Source organism: Cynoglossus semilaevis, chromosome 4 (genome assembly GCF_000523025.1).
Source record: "Cynoglossus semilaevis isolate Cse_v1.0 chromosome 4, Cse_v1.0, whole genome shotgun sequence".
NCBI classification, from domain to species: Eukaryota; Metazoa; Chordata; class Actinopteri; order Pleuronectiformes; family Cynoglossidae; genus Cynoglossus; species Cynoglossus semilaevis.
In genome coordinates, this window is record NC_024310.1 from 16,912,813 (window position 1) to 16,934,049 (window position 21,237).

At 40.8% G+C, this 21,237-nt stretch overlaps 1 protein-coding gene across 1 annotated transcript in view; it reads left to right on the plus strand.

Annotated features, from left to right (window-relative positions):
* Window positions 1-21,237, plus strand: part of sipa1l3 (signal-induced proliferation-associated 1 like 3) — a 56,897-nt gene that overhangs the window by 11,368 nt on the left and 24,292 nt on the right. Inside the window, exon 2 of the mRNA XM_025055258.1 lies at window positions 20,561-21,165. Coding sequence (XP_024911026.1) covers window positions 20,800-21,165 — 366 coding nt within the window. The 5' untranslated portion in view covers window positions 20,561-20,799. The remainder of the gene's footprint in view (window positions 1-20,560; window positions 21,166-21,237) is intronic.

The window sequence follows — 21,237 nt, forward strand, 5'->3', positions numbered from 1 at the left end:
AACCACAGCTGTCTGCACCTGGAGAACAAACAAGCCACTGTGTGCTGGACTATGAGCACATGTGCAGCTCAGTGTGGGTGCACATGCAAGTGTGAGTGCGTAGATGGCTTTACAACCGCACCCTTAGATTATGTCTGGACTTACATTTTTGAGACAGCGTTGCCTGCTGCAGTAGTTTAGGCTCAGTCCTACATAACAATCCATTATATAGGGGACTGATGATGTCTTATAACTTGACAAAGATCTTTTGTGTAACTTTGCAGACTTTAATTTCATGGCTATAAATCTAATAAATCTTGCAAAATACTTGGTTTGCACACTAACTAGGCTGGTTTCTGCAGATTTTTATATGATTACTGAAAGCCACCTGATATCTATTTCTGAAGAGGCTATAACACTATAAGATTTGTCAAAACCACTAAAGCCAACAGGAAGCATCAAACACTTAAAAGGTTTGCACTGAAACCAACACTTAACACCTACACTGGCACTTGTGCTCCAGCCACAGCTCCATCTCCACTCACTTTCTGTAGTTTTTGTCCACAATTGCTGTCTTTCTACTTCAGTCATCAACATTTGTCAGTTAGCTGAATCCTTATGTTGTTCCATTGGCTGTTGACAACACGTTTGCAATTGGGTTGTAATCAGTCCATGTATGCAAACCTTGACTGCAAATGAATATGGGTTAGGTCTGGTCCATTCACAGACTGTTCCCTACTATTGAAGAGTAAGTTCTGACAAAAAAGATGGTAATGCCTTTGGGTTGACAGCTCCATTGATCTTCACTTTGTGCTTCAGAGTTGTGCTTTAAGTTTCAGAAGAAAAGAAAATGTGAAAATCTGTTGGTGCAGTTTTACTTCGGGCTATTATTACTAACAGACACACCTTCCTCTTTGCTCTCATTTATGGCCAAATGCCATTTCAGAAACTTTGGTCAAGATGCCTGAGATGGTTTGAAGAGACGCATGTCTCTCTCAGCATATAAAACACTCACTAACTTCCCTTGTGTAACTCTGTTTTCAACATGGAACAAAGTACGTCTACAGAAGGCACTGTTGGTATTGCGGTGACCTTTTTTGAGGAGGCTGGATCTAATCTGGAGTAAGTTTAGGCTGAACTGAGAGACAAGTTGTTCACAGAAACCCAAATACAACGCACATGCACCCACACACAATACAGTGAAGTAAAAGGAACCACACCTTGCTCCAGTAATCCTCTTCAGCCAAACAAAACCCTCTTTATAAGGCCTCCTGAATAGTGTTAACCAGTGCTCACGACCTGTTTTTTATGACTTAGATGTTCATGTGCACCCATTTTATTTGTATATAATTATAATTATTTTAACTAATTCTCATTTAAACAAGAACATGTTCATTGTTTGGAACGTTGGCAAACTTTATTAAATTCTCAACTTTAGGTTGCACTCCATCTTTGTCTGAAAGTTTTCAGTTTCTCAGTTACAGACTTTGGTGTTATATTTGTCATTCTTCAACAGGCGCTCATACATTTTGATATGTGGACTTGAAGGAAACAACTTGTCTGTTCAATATGTGAACGGGGACTGAGGCTCATCTTACACATTGTACATTTAAACGTGCAGCATATCACCATGTTTTCTTTGAAATACATTTCCACTGGTGTTTGCTCTGGCTTGCAGCGCCTGCTCACTGACTGCATTTTTCTCTTTTCTCACAGTGTTAGTTTGCACAGTACTTGCTGCAGCTCGGCGTCTCAGCCCACTCTCTGCTCACTCACAGTGCTTTGTTTGCTCTCACTAGTCAAAGTCCCGCAGGCAACCAGTGCCTGGTCTCTCTGTGTCAGGGTGCTTCTACTGTTTTAACATGGTACCATAGTATTTGGACGATGAAGCTACTCTCTTTGAATGGGTTTTTTTTTTTTTTGTTAAATGTCAACAAAAAAGGCAGCGCAGCAAATTTTGTTAAAGGTTGTTCTGGTCACAATTGTGAGTGTCAGCTGTAATACTTGCATTCTCACATGTTGTTCATGCTTTTCTTTTTAATAAAACGGAGCATATGAATATTCTGGGGTATTTAAACTCTCCTCAGCTGGTTTTGGCAGACAGTGAGGCAGTAGGAGGAGGTGGAGGTGGAGGCCAGGCGATTATAAGACTCTGGGCGTGCTTTAACCCACTTGCACACCGTTTTAAAATCTTCTGCCAAAACAGTGAGCGAAGGGCTTTTAATCCTCTTCCTAGAGTGATCTGGTAGTTTTATTGCTTTTGGCTGCTCTCCGTTCTTGTTGTTGAAAAATGTGTTATCTTGGTCAGTTTTTCAATTCATCCCCTTGATGACTTGTTTTATGTTTCTTTCAGTTTTATGTTTGTTTTACAATTGGGCTGGTATGAATGCATAAATCATTTGATCTGGCCAGGGTATTTATAAGGGCCGCGCATGAGAGTTGTTTGGCAGCTTCCTGGCCATAAACACACCAGGGCAGTAGCTCTGCTGCGGTTTAAAGTCACCCTCTCTCATGGCCTTTCCAGCTCTCAAAGCCACGCAGGCAGGCCTTTTTATTTGCCCCCTCCAGAGCGGTTTGTGCTGTGCTGGCCTCTGCCCCAGGGGCTTGACTACAGCCTGGTTTGATCTCCAGCAGGTCTATTCTGTCCTGCTCTGCCAGGATCACATGCCTGTCTTCTCAACACAATGCTGGCCTTCGCCTCTTAATAAAACTAGCTCATAACCCCACGTTCCTAACATTCTTCATGTGTAGCGTCCTCTTCCCCTTTAACACGCATGGGTGGGTCGAACCCTGCATGCAGACAAGCTACTAATAAAGTTGTCCATAATGTTTTTTTACTCTGGCTGAACGTTCTGGAGTCGAGGTCCAGATTTCTGCAAAGTATTTTATTCACATTTTTTAAATTTTATTTTGTGCAACTGCAACTAGAACAGAGGTGTAGGAGCAAGTGAAGACTGATTCATTGGCAGCATTGTGATGTTGAAGCAGCAATGCTGTCACTCTTGGTTTATGTCAAGACTCCACCTCCATTGTGCACTAACGGGGTCATGGCAAAATCGTTGCTTCATCAGGCGAAGTCAGCATTACTTAGTTTTCGTGTTATCTGAAAGTGCCGGTCGTTCTTACTTTGCTCTCTTCTCTAAGCCCCACCTATGGAGATGTTTGGATATTACAGTACCCTGGCAGAAAGGGAGACCCTCTAAAGCGATGACATGGTTCTGATTCATATTTTGTACCAACATAGCTTGTTGTAAGTTATTCCTATTTTACTTTACTCGTTGTTTTCTTTTTCTTAGTTTATCGTCTTTTTGTCAGGCCATACATCAAGATTCGTAAAAGACAAACGCTCTTTTCGCACCGACTCCTTCTTTTGTGCGGCGTTGCGAACAAACTGGGCATTCATACTGGGTTCGATCACATTGAGTTCTGTGAGTTGTGTCTCTTTTGTTTGAGTCTCTTCAGTGTTTGGCAGAAGCCTGTTTAAAATGCAACCCATAGTACATCAGTATGTGGCCGGACACAGATGCTCTGATTCGTGCTGGCAGCTATGAAGACATGGTACCATTCAATGAAAGGCCTTCATCTCAGCAAAACTGTATTATATTGCAAGTAACCATGGCATCAAGTGTACAGTCTGACTAGTAGGGTCTGTTAATTCTTAAATTAGACTTTAAGATGCTGCACATGACAAGTTGTATTTACTTTATCTACAAACTATGAAATTCAGGGCCATACTTCACCAAGTTACCCATGTGCCCAAAGAAAGAGGAGGTTTAAACAGAAGCTAACCCCCTGCTTCTCAGAAGAAGCTAGCCTGCTCTGCAGTTCTAGGGCAGGGTTTGGCCTGGCCTGGCCTGGCCTGGCACCGTCTGCCAGGTTAAACAGATGGCTCAGAAGAGGCCAGTGTAGCAGGAGGCAAAACCAGAGCAGAAAATGTTTTAACCATCTAGGTTTCGAAGTGACGTGGTGTTAGCTCCTTGATTAGCTCAGACCTACACCTTCAATATAATAAGTAATTTATATAATTTATCACAGTTATCAACTGAAATGTTCCATCTTTTTTACTGTAGTTGGGTAGTTTGTTTTGGGTTGTTGATTAATTAAAAGAACAATTGCTTATTGACACTGATTTGATCACCCGACTAAAGCAGTCCAGATCAATACATGCGAGAATCTGTTATTATGTTATTGATAATGTTGATGCTGTGATGGAAAAGACTGTTCACTTCAAGGTGCTCACCTTATCCTTAGTTTTTATTTTGGTGGAATACACTTACAACTTTCCATTTCCTTAAATTTTCTTTGATTATTTTATTCTTAGATTTGTAATCTTTTCATTTTCATATGTTTAGTTGAATCAGTGTTCTTCATTTTTTAATGCGACCCTAGCCGTGAGACCCACATTTTTCAGAAAATCTTGTGGATCATATTATTTACACAGGTTGAAGTGAACACTAGGACCACACCAGGATTTGTTGTAACAGTTCTTGACATGTTAGGTATAAACACACCCAAAAAAATCACTGCTGGGAAAATACCTTTACCCCAGGACACCTACCCGTGGCATCACTTATGGTTTAGTTGGTATGGTGGGACTGAATGATCAAGGAATCGAATACTGAATGAGTCACATCAGAGGGATGCTGGTTGCAGCTTATCAGCCAGTTCAAACTAGTCACGTCCCAGATTGTTCTGCATAACTTCCACCAGCGTAACAATGAAAGTTTTGCACACAAAAAACAAAAAAAAAACATGTGAAAGTCACTCTTTATCCTTCTGTGAAGCATTTACAGCTTTCAGTACCAACATCTGAGAGTTGAACCAAATCTTCCAGTATAGATGTGTAATGATTAAATGTAAAGTTCCTCCTCTGGCTGAGTAAAACTTTTTACAGCCATTTGTAAGTGTGTGAGAGACACCTGCTGTTTGCCCTGTTTGTCAGGTTTGTGTTTATAAAAAGCATTAGGGCAAAACCACAGCACTAAGTGGTTAGTGGGTGGCTGTAGCATTAGCTTCATTAGATGCTCAAACACACTGCATGTGTGTGTGTTCTTGTTTATCCTGGAATGTGGGGACCTTTTTTTAAACTGAATTGTAAGGACATTGTGTTCTAATGAGATCCTGAATAACTTATATGGTATTCTTATAGTTCAATGGATTAAAATATCATGGTTAAAGTTAGGATGAGAGTTTATAGAAAGCATGTCTGTCAGTATTTTTTTTTAAATAAAGAGAATGTTAATGAGGCTTTAGATAAGCATTTATCATCAGCAAACTTTTTTAAAAAGGTTTTAAAATGACACACAAACATCATTGTTCATCACCAGCACTCTTTCGTTCTCTCTCCCCCTCCCTCGGATGTTTTCACAGGGTGGAGAAAAAAAATCAATAAAACCACCAAAATAATTGAGGAATTTAGGAAGGAAATAGCTAAGTATATTCTCTTGAATGTTGGATTTAGGGCCGAGAGTAAATGTCTGGGCTTGTGAAAAACACGTGTGACTTGAACTGACTGCTCTGTCTCATTAAAAGAACCTTCCAAACAGTTTTTAAAGGAAGCTGTTCCACCCCAGTCACTTAGCATGTCCCACCCTGTCCATCTCCAATTTCAATGTGATTTTTCAAACAAATATGTCGTGCTTGTAGAAAAGTTTTTGTTTGTTTTTTACAGTTTCAGTTTGTTTAGGTAAAAGCCCATTGTGTGACTATGTAGGCCAACATGCTGTTGTTATGGCTGCAATAAAAAAACTGCTACTCTTTGTTCATGGAGGTTTGCAGTGAGTCATTTCATAGAAAACTGGACTGCCCGGTTTGTTTAAAGACGTCCTCGTCGTGTCGTGTGTGGTGCAGGGATGGGGTTGTATTTCCTGTTCAGCCAGGAGTTTCAGGAGCCAGCAGCTTTGTTTGGGGGTGGGTTGTAGGTTTAGGCTGTTTCGACATGTTTACAGCAAGCGCCATAACATTGATGGGTATGGAAGGACACACAGAACAAGCCACCACTTCCTTTTTGAAATGGTTCTACTGGGCTGAGGACAAGGGAAGGGCAGTGATGATTACCAGTAAATGTCTTATCACTGTCCTCCACCCAAAAGGAGAAATTAGTATCTAGATGATTATATTGATTGTCGTGATTACATTAATAAACCTTGAAATAGAAAGGGAACTACCACAGTTCTTCTGCTTCTAATCTGTGATGTATGTACAGTGGTTTCTCTGAACATTATCAGATTTTTGTCAACAAAGCTGACATCACTATGAAGCATAGATTTCAATGGTGATTTATACCTGTTGCAGAAATGTTTTTTGTCTTTTTTTTTTACAATTCTTAACATTAAATACTCTTCATTATAGTGAATAAGTTAAAAGGACCAGCAGAAGATGTTTACAAAATCCAAAAACTAAGATTTGAAACACTGATTTTAAATTCCATTTTCCAGCAGTAATTTCTCAAAGGACTATTTATCGTACTGCCGATGGGAAAACTGGAGTCCGACTCAACTTCAGTGGTTGTAAAAACATAGATGAACATATTTACGGGTTCTCCCGTGCATTCCTTCATCACCTTAATGCTTGTCTGTATTTTCTGTTTTTCCAAGTCTGCAGCTCCCCCACTGTTTTAAGATTCTGTTTCTAGAAAAAAAAAAGAATGAAAGAAAAAGCAGAGCTGCCCAACCCAACCACAGGAGCAGAGGGAAGGTCATTACTCTTGTGTTTTACAAGTCATCGCTTACTTATGTGCAAGAGTTTTTAGAACAGCACTTGTGAAGTGCAGTTTTCCGAGTTTGACACCACCAGACATGGCACAGTCACAATCTTCTCACTAATCAGGGGCCGTGGGAAACTATCAATAAATCCTTAAAAAGTTATTTGTTTGTACTCGAGCACAAGCACCATAACAGAAGGTGCTAAGGCTTTGGCCTGACTCAAAAGGATAGCTAGTAAGAGGGAGGGATTGTGGAGCGGTTAATGTGTTTTTAATTTCCTCTGCCAGCTCTGTGTGCTGCTGTTGCTGCTGCTGCTGGTGGTGCTGCCCAGCTGCATCTGTCATGAGTCCCTGTTGTGGGTTGTAGGGGTTTGGCAGAAGATCGCCTTAGGACTTCATGCAGAGGTGGGGGAAGGTGGCATCTATAAGGACTAGGGGAAGGGTTGGTGTTTAAAAGTGGTTTACTACAGATGATTACATTCACAGTCAGAAAGTCATCTCAGACTTTTACATTACATTTGACTTTATGGTTCTTCGACACTTAAAGATTGACCATGAATAACTAGCATATTTTATAAAAATGGTTTGGCAGGAAGGCTAATCTGCTCATATGAACTTATTGAAAATTCATTAAACTTTAAAAGGACTTAATTTAGCTTTTGGTTCATGCATCCAGATTGTTTTTTGCTTTTAACCATAACTTGAATCTTTGCATGTCATGCTAAAAAAAAATCAAAGTAACTGATTTTACTCATTCATCGGAAACAATTCGTAATCAAGTAATTAAGAAATACAACCGGGTCCAGCTCGAAACTGTGTCTGATTGATTAAACTTAAACTTTTAAGCAATACAATTTTAACCAACAAAGTATTTTTTATCTTTTCTCAATTGAAACACTATTTAAAAGGAACTGGAATTCAGTTCTGAATTCAGATGAAGCAAGAATGCAAGTTATGACCTGGAATATTACAAAAAATGAATTCTCTAATGGAAGCGCTGCTTGCAAAAGTATTACGATTTCAATGGAGGAAGTAGCTTTAATCGTTTCATTATAATAAAGCTTAATTTGTCAGTGGACTTTTTGACGTACCAAATACAAAGAATCTTGCGGTCAAAGCATGTTCAATGTGAAATACTAAATTTGTGTATGAAGAAGGAATGATTGACCTCTCATTTTAGGGCAGGCTTTTGTGTGTGTAATGTGGTTGTGTCGCTGTGCTCTCACCAAGTCTTCTGTATCATACACTTGGGACACTGGGGTGACTACACTGAACAACCTCCAAAAATTTGCTGAAAGTTGGGTTTGTTTGCCCTGTGATGAATGTGACCCTACATTAATGAAGCCACAGTGTGTCCTGCCGTTCCCACACTTTGTGATGACCTAACCACTGACTGTGGTTCAAATCCAGTCCCAGTGCATATGATCTCTGGAGACAAAAGCAGCCAAAGGAGTCCATCATTTCACTATCAGCTGAGGGAACTGCCGGGCACTATTATCTTTATCTGTGACCGCGATCCTGCTGCCCTGCCACGCTCACTCGCTCCACCAGCTGTGGTTATCTGGGCCATTCAGCTACACGAATGCTAGGTTGGAGGCAGCTGCACTTGTACTTTTTAAAGCCCGGGACTTAAACATAAACCACCAAACCGATATTTTTAGTGCAGCGATTTCCTTTTTAAAGTCAAGTACAAACTTCAGCTCTGGGCCTGAAAGACCTCTTACCTTCCGGAGACAATGGCTGAAGGGAAAAAGATCTGCGGTCTTTGGAATTGCCTCAGAGGGTTCATATATTCTTTGGAGAGCTTATTGAATAAGATCCTAACAGTGTCTGCTTTCACTGTCTTTCAATGGTGCCATTGAAAGACAATGAATGAAAAAAGAAACTAAAACACATAGGAGCTGAGTCTAAACAGGGGAGGGGGGTGAGAGACAGAGAGGATGTGTGTCAGAGATCCTTTCGTTTGACCTAGCAATCTCACACACACGTCTAATAGTTGTGTTTTTGCTGGGGGCTATAACTAACAGTGTGTATTTCTGTTTATACATGCCATTCCATCTATTATTAATTATTATAGATTCCAGGATTTCAAATAAGCCCAGGGGTCACTGTTGAGTCATGTGGCAATTCTTTTTCAAAAATAGTATAATGCACAGGAAACGTCTTTGTTTTAAATGATGATTGTTTTATTGTTAGAACCAATGGTGCTTTGGGCAGCATGGTGGAAGAGTGGTTAGTGTTCTTGCCTTTGAGTAATATAAATGTTGCCTTGAGAAGTTTCAGTATATCTAGAGATGGTTGGGGGAAAATGAACAACTTTACTACAAAAATAAATCAGTGCTGAAGTTAGTCCTTTGTCACAATTTAAGGCAGAGAACAACTGCTTCCTGCAGACCTTTCATAATAAAATGTACCTTTTGTGTTTGATGAAGAGCAACATTAAATTAAAGCTCAGATATATATATGACAAATGAATGTACATATTGTATATAAAAATCAAAACAATAGTACTGTTTTTTGGACACATTTTGGACGCATACCTCTGAACTATCAAATATAGTACTGATGTCATTTTGTGGCTTTGTGGCCCAAAATGAAAAGAACCTAATTTGGAGATGAGATCTGAGAAAATCAGTCTTTTGTCCCGTCCTGCTGAGGTCTGGGTTCTGAGGGCTTTTCTTGTTTGTTTATATTGTAGTTAAAATATAGTAGGAAAATACAGTAGTAGAAATATCACTGATGTCCAATTTTGTGGAAACCAAATGAACACATAATGGCTGAGATGAAATATAGTTTTAGCTTCACTGCAGAAATGTCTATGAGACAAAATGTTATTTTTTGTTTTATTCATTTGAGCAAATTAAAATATTGCTAGTAGTAAAGAATACTGTAAGAACACAGTAACATAGCTATTTATGAATGCAAAAAAAAAAGATCCTGAAACACTCACTCGGGATTAAAGGTTTAAAAAAAGATATTTAGAATTCCATCGCGGCTCATTTAAGTTGTGGCTCCACTTATTCAGAGTGGTTTTAGTAAAGTGCGTCAAATAATGCTCTCTAGGTATTTTTTAATTGAAACCTAACCCATGTGTGACCTTCTCTGATCCGGTCACTGAAAGCAGTGAGGTGGAGGGGCTGGTCAGGCTGCTGCTGACTGGGCATGTGAGTGGAGGTGGTGGGTGGATGTTGAATGAGTGCCGACATCTGTTTATCTCAGAAGTCCGCACTAGCAACACAGAATGCCTTTCTTTGAAATGCACATTAAGGACATGTGACCGTGCCCCTAAGTCTTGACTGGTTCCCTTCAGCACAGGGATTCCTCTGTAGTGATCACAATCAACGCATGATCATAAGTAATCGACTTGAGGAATTCTTCCCTGTTTGACACGTCCTAGTCTTCCGGCTGTTTTTTTCTTTTCTTCTCCCTGAAACCTCATCATCATTAAGCCTCATTAGTCTGTCACTGCTCTGATTCTGTTACAGGAAGAACCTGGAAATAAGCAGCAGCTCACATACATCATTAATACGTCTGTGCACCGCTGCTCTCACTTCCTCTTTGGAAATAAACACCTAAGAATAGAAGCATCAGATGGAATGATGACTTTGGTTTAGGTTGCTGTGTTTATTTGAAATATTTGATCTTATAATTAATGGGTGTAAACACCGACTTTAGCTGTTAGCGCTGTGGAGTGCTAACAGCTGATCACTGCTTTTTTATTGGCAAAAAGCTTTAGTATTTAGTTGTATTTGCTTTAATGGCATTGTTTAATTTGAGATTTACTCTAAATATTTTATTTCAGAAATATCAACCCACTTAACTACACTGAACAGCATTGAAAACTTAAGCATGTTAAAAAAACTGTGATTTATTACCTGCAGGTGGTGAAAGGATTATATCCTGAGCAGATGCCTGTTGCTTTAATGACTTTAATTTGTGTATGTGTGCAATCGTTTAAAGGATTTGTGGGTGATTACAATAATAGACCTAGAGAAACTATCCTCGTAATAATTATCATGTGTCTGAGTTGTATTTTCCTGGCTACAGAGACTGTAGTGGACTTTAGAATGCAGGAAATGTATTGTAAACGTCTTTAAAATGTTACAAATGTATGAAAAGTCTGTCTGAGTTGTTGGTTCGAGAACAGCAGGATACGTTGCCTGTATGTTGTTTCTCAGTCTGTCGCAGCATTAGCTGTGTACAAAGGGAAAATGCTCAGTTAATTACAATAGGGCTCAACAGTTTGACAGTACCACCATGTATTTACTATAGGAGGGATTGGTTTTATCATCGGCCGTTAGAGTTGCCGCCTTCTCACCAGGTGAGCAAATATGAATTCACTGTTGTTCCCAAATGTAAGAGCAGGTGATGTAAACTGTAGGTCTGACATTGGTTCATTCCGTAATATTTCCCTGTTTCTGTTAATCATAGAGGGAACCTTTATTCATTCAGCCATTGGTGAGAGCAAAGTTCAGGTTGATTTGCGGTAGAAAAGAAAACATAGAACAAAAAACCAAAGAGCAAAAACAAACGCTGCCCTAAGGGAGGTGCACCCCACCCCTTAAATCCAGTAGTAGTTTTAACAACATTTTTTCTTTACTGGAATGCCTAATGTGGTATGTATGTTTAGACAAGGACTTAATTTTATTTATTAGTTGTTTTTTCTATAGAGAAGACCTTTGGTTTGATCCATACCATTACCCTTCCCACCAGAGTTGGTAGCTGGGGACTAGATACACTGGGACATGGGACCTTAGCATAACGAGAAAGAATCCCTCCCTGTAGCTGCTCACAATTTGATCTGCTTAAAAAAAAAACTATCAGTGTGAAGCAGCAGTGAGCCACTGTTCTCCTTCGAGGTCTCTCTGTGGGAGATGCAACAACTGGTGGGGGACTTAAGTCTCACCGCACTCACTGTTATGACAGAGTGAAATAGGCCGAGGCCAAAAGAAGGTTTAAGGTATGTTATATAGTATTAGGTGAAAGTAAGCTAATGTAATATTGTCATTGTTCATTCTTACATTCTTGTCCTTTCCAAGGAGTATACGTAATAAATGAATACATTAGCTGCAAAAAATAATGCATTTATGAATTGTAACAATGCATTCATAATATAAATATGATATTTATAACAGTAGATATATAATAAAATAACTACATTATTATTTACCCTGTAAGCCAGTAACCTCTTTCTTTTTAGTCTAAAAATACAGTTTTAGTTTCTGTCTGTGTATCTTGCAATCCCTGCGTTGTTAACAAGAGAGAGACACCTCATGTAAATCATGTTGTAAATTTTCATTCCAGTATCGGCCTGACACCAACAACCAGTAAAGCTGATGTATTGATTTCAACTGGGCTTCCTTCTAAACCCTCATGTCAGCACACAGGAATGCAGTTTGCTTGACAGTGTGACAGAATGAAGGGCTGGCCTCCTGAAGCTGCAGCAGGTAACAGCCTGCTGACAAAATCTAGATCGTAATCATAGATCACAACTGCCAACCACCTGACGCCAGGTGATTTGACTTCATCAGCCAGACAAATGGGTCGGTGAGAGGTCATTGACAGTCAGTGATATGTTTGAAACCATCGTTGTTGTCTTCTTCTTATTGACCACTCTGCCAGGGCTTCAATTTTCTATTAGCAACTGACGTAAACCTGGAAAAATGAGGTCTAGAGTTGTTCAGTTGTAGGATCTGTTTTCCTGTGTTTGATTCAACCTGGCCCCCAAGTCTGACTCAGATGGGGTTGCGATTATCCTACACTGTTCTTCACGCAAGGACTGACTAAATAAACCCCAAAAAAATAAGAGAACCCAGACCATAGCAAATTTGAATTTAAAAATAAACAACAGTAGCACTGTTCAAAGACCCCGGAGTTTCAGTTCACACTGGTGATCGTAGTAAAGCAGCTGTTGAGGTGCACTAGCTTAACATTCAAAGTTCTGCATCGAGACCAACTGTTGACCATGTTGTGTGGATTGCTCTGCTTTTATAATGCAATGCAGTGCTATCAGGTTGTGGGTCCTGATTGCCTGTGGCCCACCGCCTACATCGTACATCATCGTGTTGGTGCACCTTCCCGTTCCTATGGCAACCAGCACCAGCAGGGCAAACAGCCACAGCAGCACTTCAAGTGTCTTGGTGAACAGAGCTCTGTGTTGGTTACATATGACTTCATCACAGCATTTTTTCCATAATAATGTTCAGAACAAAAGCACATTTAGTTTAATCAAATATACACAAAAGAAGTATTTAGTTTAACATCTAAGATATGTTTATTTTTTCTCATACGTGCAAAGGTTCAGATAAAAGGTGTACAGACTCATGTAATTAATAAATAACCTAAGATAGTATTGATATGCTTTGTACTTTAGTCAGTCCTGAATGGGCCCCATCAGGAGCTGGAATAATTACAGCCGGAGTTTTGATGGATGGCTGTAAACAAGGTGTTTTCTGGCTCATTGCACCAGAGTATTTATAATGTGTGGAGGTGCATTAGATCATAGGAAATGTGCAGGCTTCTGCAAATGTGTACTGGGACACAGGCAGGTGATCATTAATCTCAGTTTTGGAGTAAATCTGTCGTCGTATTGATCAGCCAATGGTGGATGAGAGCAACTAGGACAGTGATTTATTCACACTGCACTCTGATGAGTTACAGGGCATACTGGTCTGTACACTCTGCTACCTCTTTTGTCAATTTGCTCTCATGCAGGATTATCACTGCATCCTGATCACACCTTAATTCTGAAGTCAAACAGTGTCCACCTCTACGCTTCATTGCTCACCATAGTTTATTGCTTATTTTCCTCTAAATGGGATTATTATTTACAAATTTGGATTTGCGATCCTCTGAAGAAGTTTGACAAAAAGACGTTCATTTCATGTATTAAAAGAGTCTAGTGACTTGTGGATGAAATTCAATGTGAACAGTAAAGCAAAATTAAATGAAAACGTGTCTGGTTAGATTAAACTAGAAAGAAAGTTCATAACTTCTTTAACTTAAGGCTCAGACTTGAACCAAGTCTAAAAGTCAACGACAGAACGTGACCTTTTTCATTCCCTCACAGAAACATTGCTTGATTTCAACACGGCATTTTAAATTAAAAACCTCTAAAAACGGAGTCCTCACTGAGTAAATATACAGGTATTATCAGTACCACAGTAATCCAAGTGTAATCACACACTCAGAATACCAGCGGTGTCAAAGGTACAGTTGAGCCCAGAACACAAAAATGACTTTGTTCTTCCCGTCACGTCGACTGCAGCTGTTTCTTTGTTGACGTGGAGTCCAGTAATCACATTCATCACTGTGAAGTGGACGAGATAACGTGTTTTAGACAGGAAACCTTATTAGTGTTTATACTTCCCATCCTCCTTACTAACAGCTTAATTGCGTTCAGTTCTACTCAATTTAACAAATTATCCAAATGTAGAGTTTGTCATGGCGATAAAGTGCATGGTAACAAAATTGAATTACTTAACGACATACCAGGCAGTAGTTGAAGCCTGGAAAGGAGGGAGAAAAAGAATCAGTCATCGCTACAATGGATTCAAAAGATAAGAAGCTAAACAAATGCATATTTGATACTTTATGACCTTTTTGTTTGTGTTAGCGGGCCATAAAACAACAGTGAGCCGAATAAAACCATGAGGTTAAATGGCTGGTTTCCAGTAAACATTGAGTGGAAGAGTGATTGTCATCATGTGGTTGGAAGTCCAGTGGCCTGGTGGTGGGGGGTTGGGGCGGCGTGGCAGCTGAGGTTATCAGTAGGTGTGTCCATGAGCAAGGAAATTAACCAATTATTGACCCGTTGCCTGTGATTGTCTGAAAATTTAGGAGATCAGGGTAACTGGGATTTTGTCCCCACTGCTTACAGTGTTAAAATATAAGTTTAAAAAAAACAACAATAATTTTCTGAAGTGACTTCTTCCTGTCAATAACAGATGCTGCTCCTGTGGAAGTGCGTGTCACGCTTGGAAATTTCTACTTCTTTTTTTTCCACTAATATGCTTCATGTTTTTGATTGTTTGTGCCAACAGCTGCACAGAGAGGGGCTGGGACTGGACTCTGTTGTGTAAACCATGGATGGGAAGTTTTCACTTACACTTTAATTCCATTTTGGGAGCAGCAGATGGAGGGCCGTAGATGTGTAAGAGCCACGCTGAAACTGCTTTGTTTTAAAAAAAAAAAAGTGGCACTTTTTCAGCTGGAAAAAAAAACAGGCATTCGCACAACCACTGACCCTAGACCACCCTTGGCCTCCCCTCAGTTTAACAAAGTGTTATTATGCTTGCAGTGGCAGGATAAGTGGACCCTGATTGATTGGTATTGATTGGAAATGTATTTTTCAGACAGTAATGGGTCTTTCCCCTCAGGACATTATGTCTGTTTACCCCCGCCTACCCCCTCCTCTCTGCACACTTCACCCACTCTTTCTGTCCTACTTGTATTAATAGGGTCCACCTCTCCTTGCTCTTATGCCCCTTGACCTCTAATCATTATGTGCAGCTTCCCTCACTTTGCTTCTCCTCAGATCTGTGCATCAAAAAGAGCTGAAAGATGAGCAGAGTAGACGATAAGGAGGGAATTGCATAGAGAAAAAAAAACTGTTTTGTCAAAATTAGCCTGAGCTTATGTGCATGATTTGGCTTAATAGCTAATCCGTGGGTAAAAAAAAAATCAGTTCAAGCCCAGACAGAACTGCTTGTGTGCATGGCAGACTGTGTTTACAGTACAGTTGAAACACCTCAGGCATTGTTATTCAGATGTCTGTCAAACAATAGACTTTTCTGTGTGCATGATATGACGAGCGTGGAATTGATCGCAGGTGCCCCACGAACGAGCCTCGCCAACGAAACCCAGCGACACACTCAGACTGCACCATTAAAGTCAATATGCTGTCGCTTATTTGCGGATTGATGTAAAAACAAAAACAGTTAACATATAGTTAGCAGTCATATCGTATGTTCCTCTTCACGTCATCCTAACTCATGACACGTGCCAAATAATAGACACTAGAGGGTGCAGCTGAAGCACGAGAAGTACAGGAAAATAAAACAGAACATTTTAAAGAATTGAATACTATGTTCGTGGGTTTTTCCTGCACTGTGACGTTAGAACCGCCCATACCTGTTCCATCTGCACACCTGGGGGCAGAACTAGGACACTGACTCACTTGTGATTGTTATCTCAGTGTTTGTAATGTGCAATTATGTCTCGAGACATTATTTTAAATTTTAAATGTATTGAGTGACATGTCAGGTCTGAGCCAAGTTAGCAAAGAGCATTAACGTGTCTCGTGTTTCAAATTAATAAAAGAGAAAAGTGATTTATTATTGTCTTCTCCGATCTGTTAATCTTTTTGCTTTAAGAATTTCTATTAAAAGAAAAAATAATAAATAAAGTTGTGATGCTGTAGATTAAATTAATAATAAATACAAATAAATCAAAAACTAGTAAGTAATAAGATCAAAACTCAGGTGTGGGTTTAAAATTGAATACCTTAACACGCACCTCTTTGTCCACGATCTTCAAAGACTCAATAGGGCGTTATGCGAGGCTGAATGATGATGATGACAGTTATTGATGTCAACTAATAAAACCGAGAAAACAAAACCCGCCAACATGTAATCTGGAGAAACTTGAATTAAGACTAAATCAAATGTATCTGTCAAAAATGGCACCTGACAAAATTATAGTTTTTTTTAACCTTTAAACCCCCGTAGCTGCAGATGTCTGGTTGTGTGCGTGTTTAATGAGTCCTATACTTCAACCCAGACCCTGCTCCTCCTCCTCCTCACCTCCTCCCTCCTCTCCCCCCTTTCAGGCTGTTTAAGTGTCATAGGGCAGCATTTCTGACAGACAAACCAGCAGATGGAAGTGACACTCGTGACATCCTGCAGATTTAGACAAACAGTGTTACACAAATCAATGCAGACAATGACAGCGAGGGAGGAAAATACGTAAGCCCAAAAACTGGGCCATAGTATATTTAAGAGGAAAACAGTGACAGAAAGAGACAGTGTCTCAGTACAGTAAGGCTTCAGTCTGAACAGCAGAGATGTCGCCTCCAGATAAGATAAATGACTTATTAGAGAGCAGAGTCAAAGGCCGGGCTCTGCGTGTCATTCTGGTTCAATGGCCTGAAATGTTGATTTTTGGTTTAATCTTTGCTTTGTCTTTTTCATCAACTAGTTTTGTGCTTTTCTACACGTTGTTGACTGTAACAATGGTTACACCAAAATGTGAAATTCACTTGTCTCCCCAACTTCAGAGGTCGTGTGAGATGAATTCTGACCCCTTGTGTGCCTTGATGTTGTGTTCTGCCCTGCTCTGCTCCTGTCTGCTGTCTGCTGTCTGCTGTCTGCCAGTCATATGTACCACCATCTGTTCTTCAGACCAGCTCATAATGTAGCTGGCATTCTCTCACAGTGGGCCCAGTTCAAACACTCACACTAACCAAAGTTTGATCGTTACACCACTTTGTGTTTACAGTGCATTTGTAGCCTCTGTGTATGTGTTCGTCATTTTGTGTTTCTTGCTGCCAACTCTTATAACTGAATTATGTCCCTCATGTTGTGATGGAGATGGGAACAAGAGCTGGTTGGTAAGTGTTGGAGGAGAGCAAACTGACGCCGGCTGAGTTGAATCATAACTATTCTTTATCAGTACTGATCACTCACAGACTATATTGGTGTAGTTTTATACCTTTGATAGCTCAGTTGGTAGAGAGGAGGACTGTAGAGGCCACCAGCCAGGTCGCCAGCTTGAAGGAGACTGTTTTAGTGGTTCCACAGTGTAGCAGTTAGCTAAGCAAAGAGTCCTGGGTTCGATTTCTGGAGGAACCACATACTTGGCACCTCCAAGGGGATCTCCAAGCAAATCTGCTCTTAACACTTAACACAATTTCCCCAGTGTGGAATCAATAAAGTTCAAATTATTATTGAATATTAGTTTTTCTCAACATCAACCCATTTTTTTACTATTTTGCCAGGACCAATTGCATACAAAGTTGCTGTCTGACAACTATTCCGAGCTTTGTTTAAACTGACGGATCGGAAAAGACAGCAGTCCAGTGAAATGTCTTCAGAGTTGTGTCAGAGGTGCTGTGGTTCCTAAATGATTTTGAGCAGCTCCCTTACCTGTTCAGGGTTTACTCTACCGAGAAGTTAAAAACAAAGGTAGAAAAATGGAAGAATGAAAACAATGTGAATGGTACAGTGCTGCCCCGGAGCAGCACCTCCTATGTGCCGTGTTCATTCATTCCTGAAGGATCTGCGTTCCTCCGCTAACTCTGTCATTACAACCAGTCAGCCAGTGTAATTACCAGCCTCCATGTGTTTGCGGTGTGTGATCCAAGGCTGCGTCACGCACCCGAAGTTTGTGTGGGTGTCGAGGGGAGCGGAAAAAAAGAGCACAAATGGATACATCTCGCAGCTAACTAATTAAATTAAAAGGCATTTAATGTCAGTCTGTACTCCACCTGGAGCTGTCTGTTCAGGCTGTGCACGGACAATAAAGCGCTGAGAAAAGTTGCAGTTAAATATTTAATCAAAATGAGTGAAACAAGGTTCCATCCCTTAGCGATCTTAGTGTAAGATTGTATCTCAGATGGCTTCGATATGCTCACTGAAACTGGACCTAGCATATGCTATGCTAATTGTACGTTTTTAATCATCTATTGATTTTAACTTAAATGTGAACGTGTTCACATGACAGGATAATATTAAGCTCAAAGTGACGTTGTAGAATAGTTTCACCCAGTGCCTCCAGCCTTTTTCTGTTGTTCTTGTCACATCGATGTTGTCAGAAAGGTCAGGTCAGTCGGCTCAGATCTGCTTCCTGAGTCCCCCTCGCTCTCTCTCTCTGTCTGTCTCTAGCTACGTAGCTGATGTTTCACTCCGATGGGTTGTGTTCTGACAGAAGTCTGATGAAGACCAAACCACACTCACACCATGGCCTCTCTCATCAGGCTCCTCACAAACATAATGAAGCCATTCTGCCGGCGGCTCCTGCAGCTGGGGCTGGGAGCTAAATGATGTAGGCTCGGTCCTGTTGGTGAATCACAGGACGGCTCTGTAGATGAGGAAAGACTCTGTCAGAAGGCTGAAGATCACAGCAGGCAGCCTTCGGACAGGAAGTGCCTGTGGTTCTCCGTAAACAAAGACACGATACATTTGTGCAGCCATATGACAATGAAGGAGCTTTTTTATTTAAGACGTGAATACATTTTCATCAGAGTTCCTGTTTGGGTATATGAGTAACTGGACAATACAGTCTGAGGGCAAATGGAAATGGACTTAAACTCAAAGACCCTTGGATATAGGAGGAGTCTGTAGATACCCTGTTTCTACAGCCACGTGTTTTTTTTTCTTATATGCAAAACACAGGCAACAGCCTACGAACAACAATTATAAACTAACATGAATCAGTGTGTAGAAGTGCCAGTACCATTTCTTACAATCAGATAGCAGATTTTGTCTTACTTCTTTTGTCTGGATTTCAGTAGGTATGTTATGTTGGTGTTATGTCACTTCCAAACTGCTGACATTGTTGACATACTTAGATAAACTACGCAGGAGGACAATTAGACACTGAACTGCAGTAGGAAAACACACGAAACCGGCTGGCTGTGCTGAAAAGCCATTACGGAGTATCGGGTGCTTGGGCCTTGATATCGGTGCATCCCTTTGTTTTATATGCATCAGATTTTTTTTTAATTTTAAATATAAATAACAATTGCAAATTTGCTGTAAAAATGTTCTGTCACACACCGATAAAAAGCTGACCTTGTTTCCACATAGTGAAATGTTGGCTGGGGAAAGCAAAGAAAGGGTTAAAAATAAGCTGAGATAAGCTGACATAAAAGAGAGGAAGGTTTAGTTACTTTTCTTCATGTGAGTGTGACTTCCCTCACTTGCTAAACCCCAGGCTTTGACAGCAGTATCAACGAAAGTGCTCACATTTAAATGTGGCTAGAGCTCAGTCCAAGTGATTATACAGTTAAAGTATTATATGCATGTGCACATGTGCATGCATGAGGATCATGTGGTGTGTGTGTATGTGTGTGTGTGTGTACCCCCATTCCTTTGGTGGTGGTCGGGGGCTGTACCATAATCCGCCTCTCTCTGATTCATCATGGAAAAGAGTTTACTGGTCTGAAATTTTAGAAGTTCAACGTCCAACTGAATCAGAGCTGATGAGGAGACTGCCTCGGTGGTGAATCCTTATTGAAAAGTTCAGGTTGAATTGGTCAATGCATAATTCATGAATTGAGGAACGACTGGAATTTTTTCAAAGATAATGTGTCAGAATGAAATAAGAGGCTTATGGGAAAATATGTGTGAGTGAGTTGTAAAAACGACTGTTCAGGTAAACCCAAAGATGAAGGCCTCATTTTATCAGTATAAGGTGACCCTTAATGGAGAATAGAATTTCATAGCAAAGGTATTGTTAGTACACTCGGAGGCGAGTGGATTTTGATTTGCCATTTTTGTCTTCTCTAAGGTCTTTGCCTGAGGAACAGAACATATTAACATCGCAGAATATAAAGGTGCGATGATTTACACAACCATATAAAAGTTTCCTCTCTAATTTGAGTTGTAAGAACTTTGCTTTCCTGACGTCAAAGTCGGCCACACCCTAAACTTTAAGCACCACCTTCACGTCCTGTGTGTGTTCTTCAGAGTGTCATTAAAAAATTCCCTGTTAGTCCCTTTAAGATTTATCCCACAGGGACTCTACATCTCTTTTCTTTTCTCTCTCTCTCTGCTCTTTTTATTATGCAGTTCTAAAATTGACTTCTAGTGAGTTCAAATGTTTTGTTGAAGCCTGTGCAGGGAATACGTTGATAACAGTTTCTTCTTTTCCCTTTAGACTGAAAGAAAGCTCAGAAGAAGAAGAAGAGACCGAGGCCTGTCTCCCTCTCCTCCATTATGGACCAATGATGTCTCTTTCTGGTGCTGCCAGTAAAAAGCGATGTGTTTCAGACCCAACGGCCGCAGCACTGTCAGCAAAGTGTGTGTGAGGCCTCTCCTGTCCCTCTTCCCTTCTACCCTACCTGTGATGGGATGCCAGGCCTTTGTCCTCAGGACCTAAAGTCGCCTGGGTGAGTCATGAACAGCTACAGAGACAGAGGGGTCACCTGCACCTCCTCAGACCTCCTGGATGGAGGAGGAGGTGATGGTGGAGGAGGAGGTTTCCCTCTCCACGCTCCTTTTCATCACACCCCAAATGGCCACACGGCTCCTGCCCCCGCTGACCCAGCTCTGCAGCCCCGTATGTCTGTGCCTAAGATGGGCGTTCGAGCACGGATCGCAGAGTGGCCTCCACGTCGGGCGCAGTCCCGAGAATCCCTGCTGGAAAATGGGCAATCTGGCACCAATCACTATGGAGACGACGGCTCTGCTTCGGTTTTGTCACCAGACGTCGGTTTGGTGAGGGGTGGGCTTGCAAGGTTGCCGCGACGACGATCGAGGGAGGTCGAGTTCAGAGTGGCAGGGTTTGGGGGGGGGAGAGGGTCACCCCCGAGCCTCAGAGTATTCCCGCCGCTG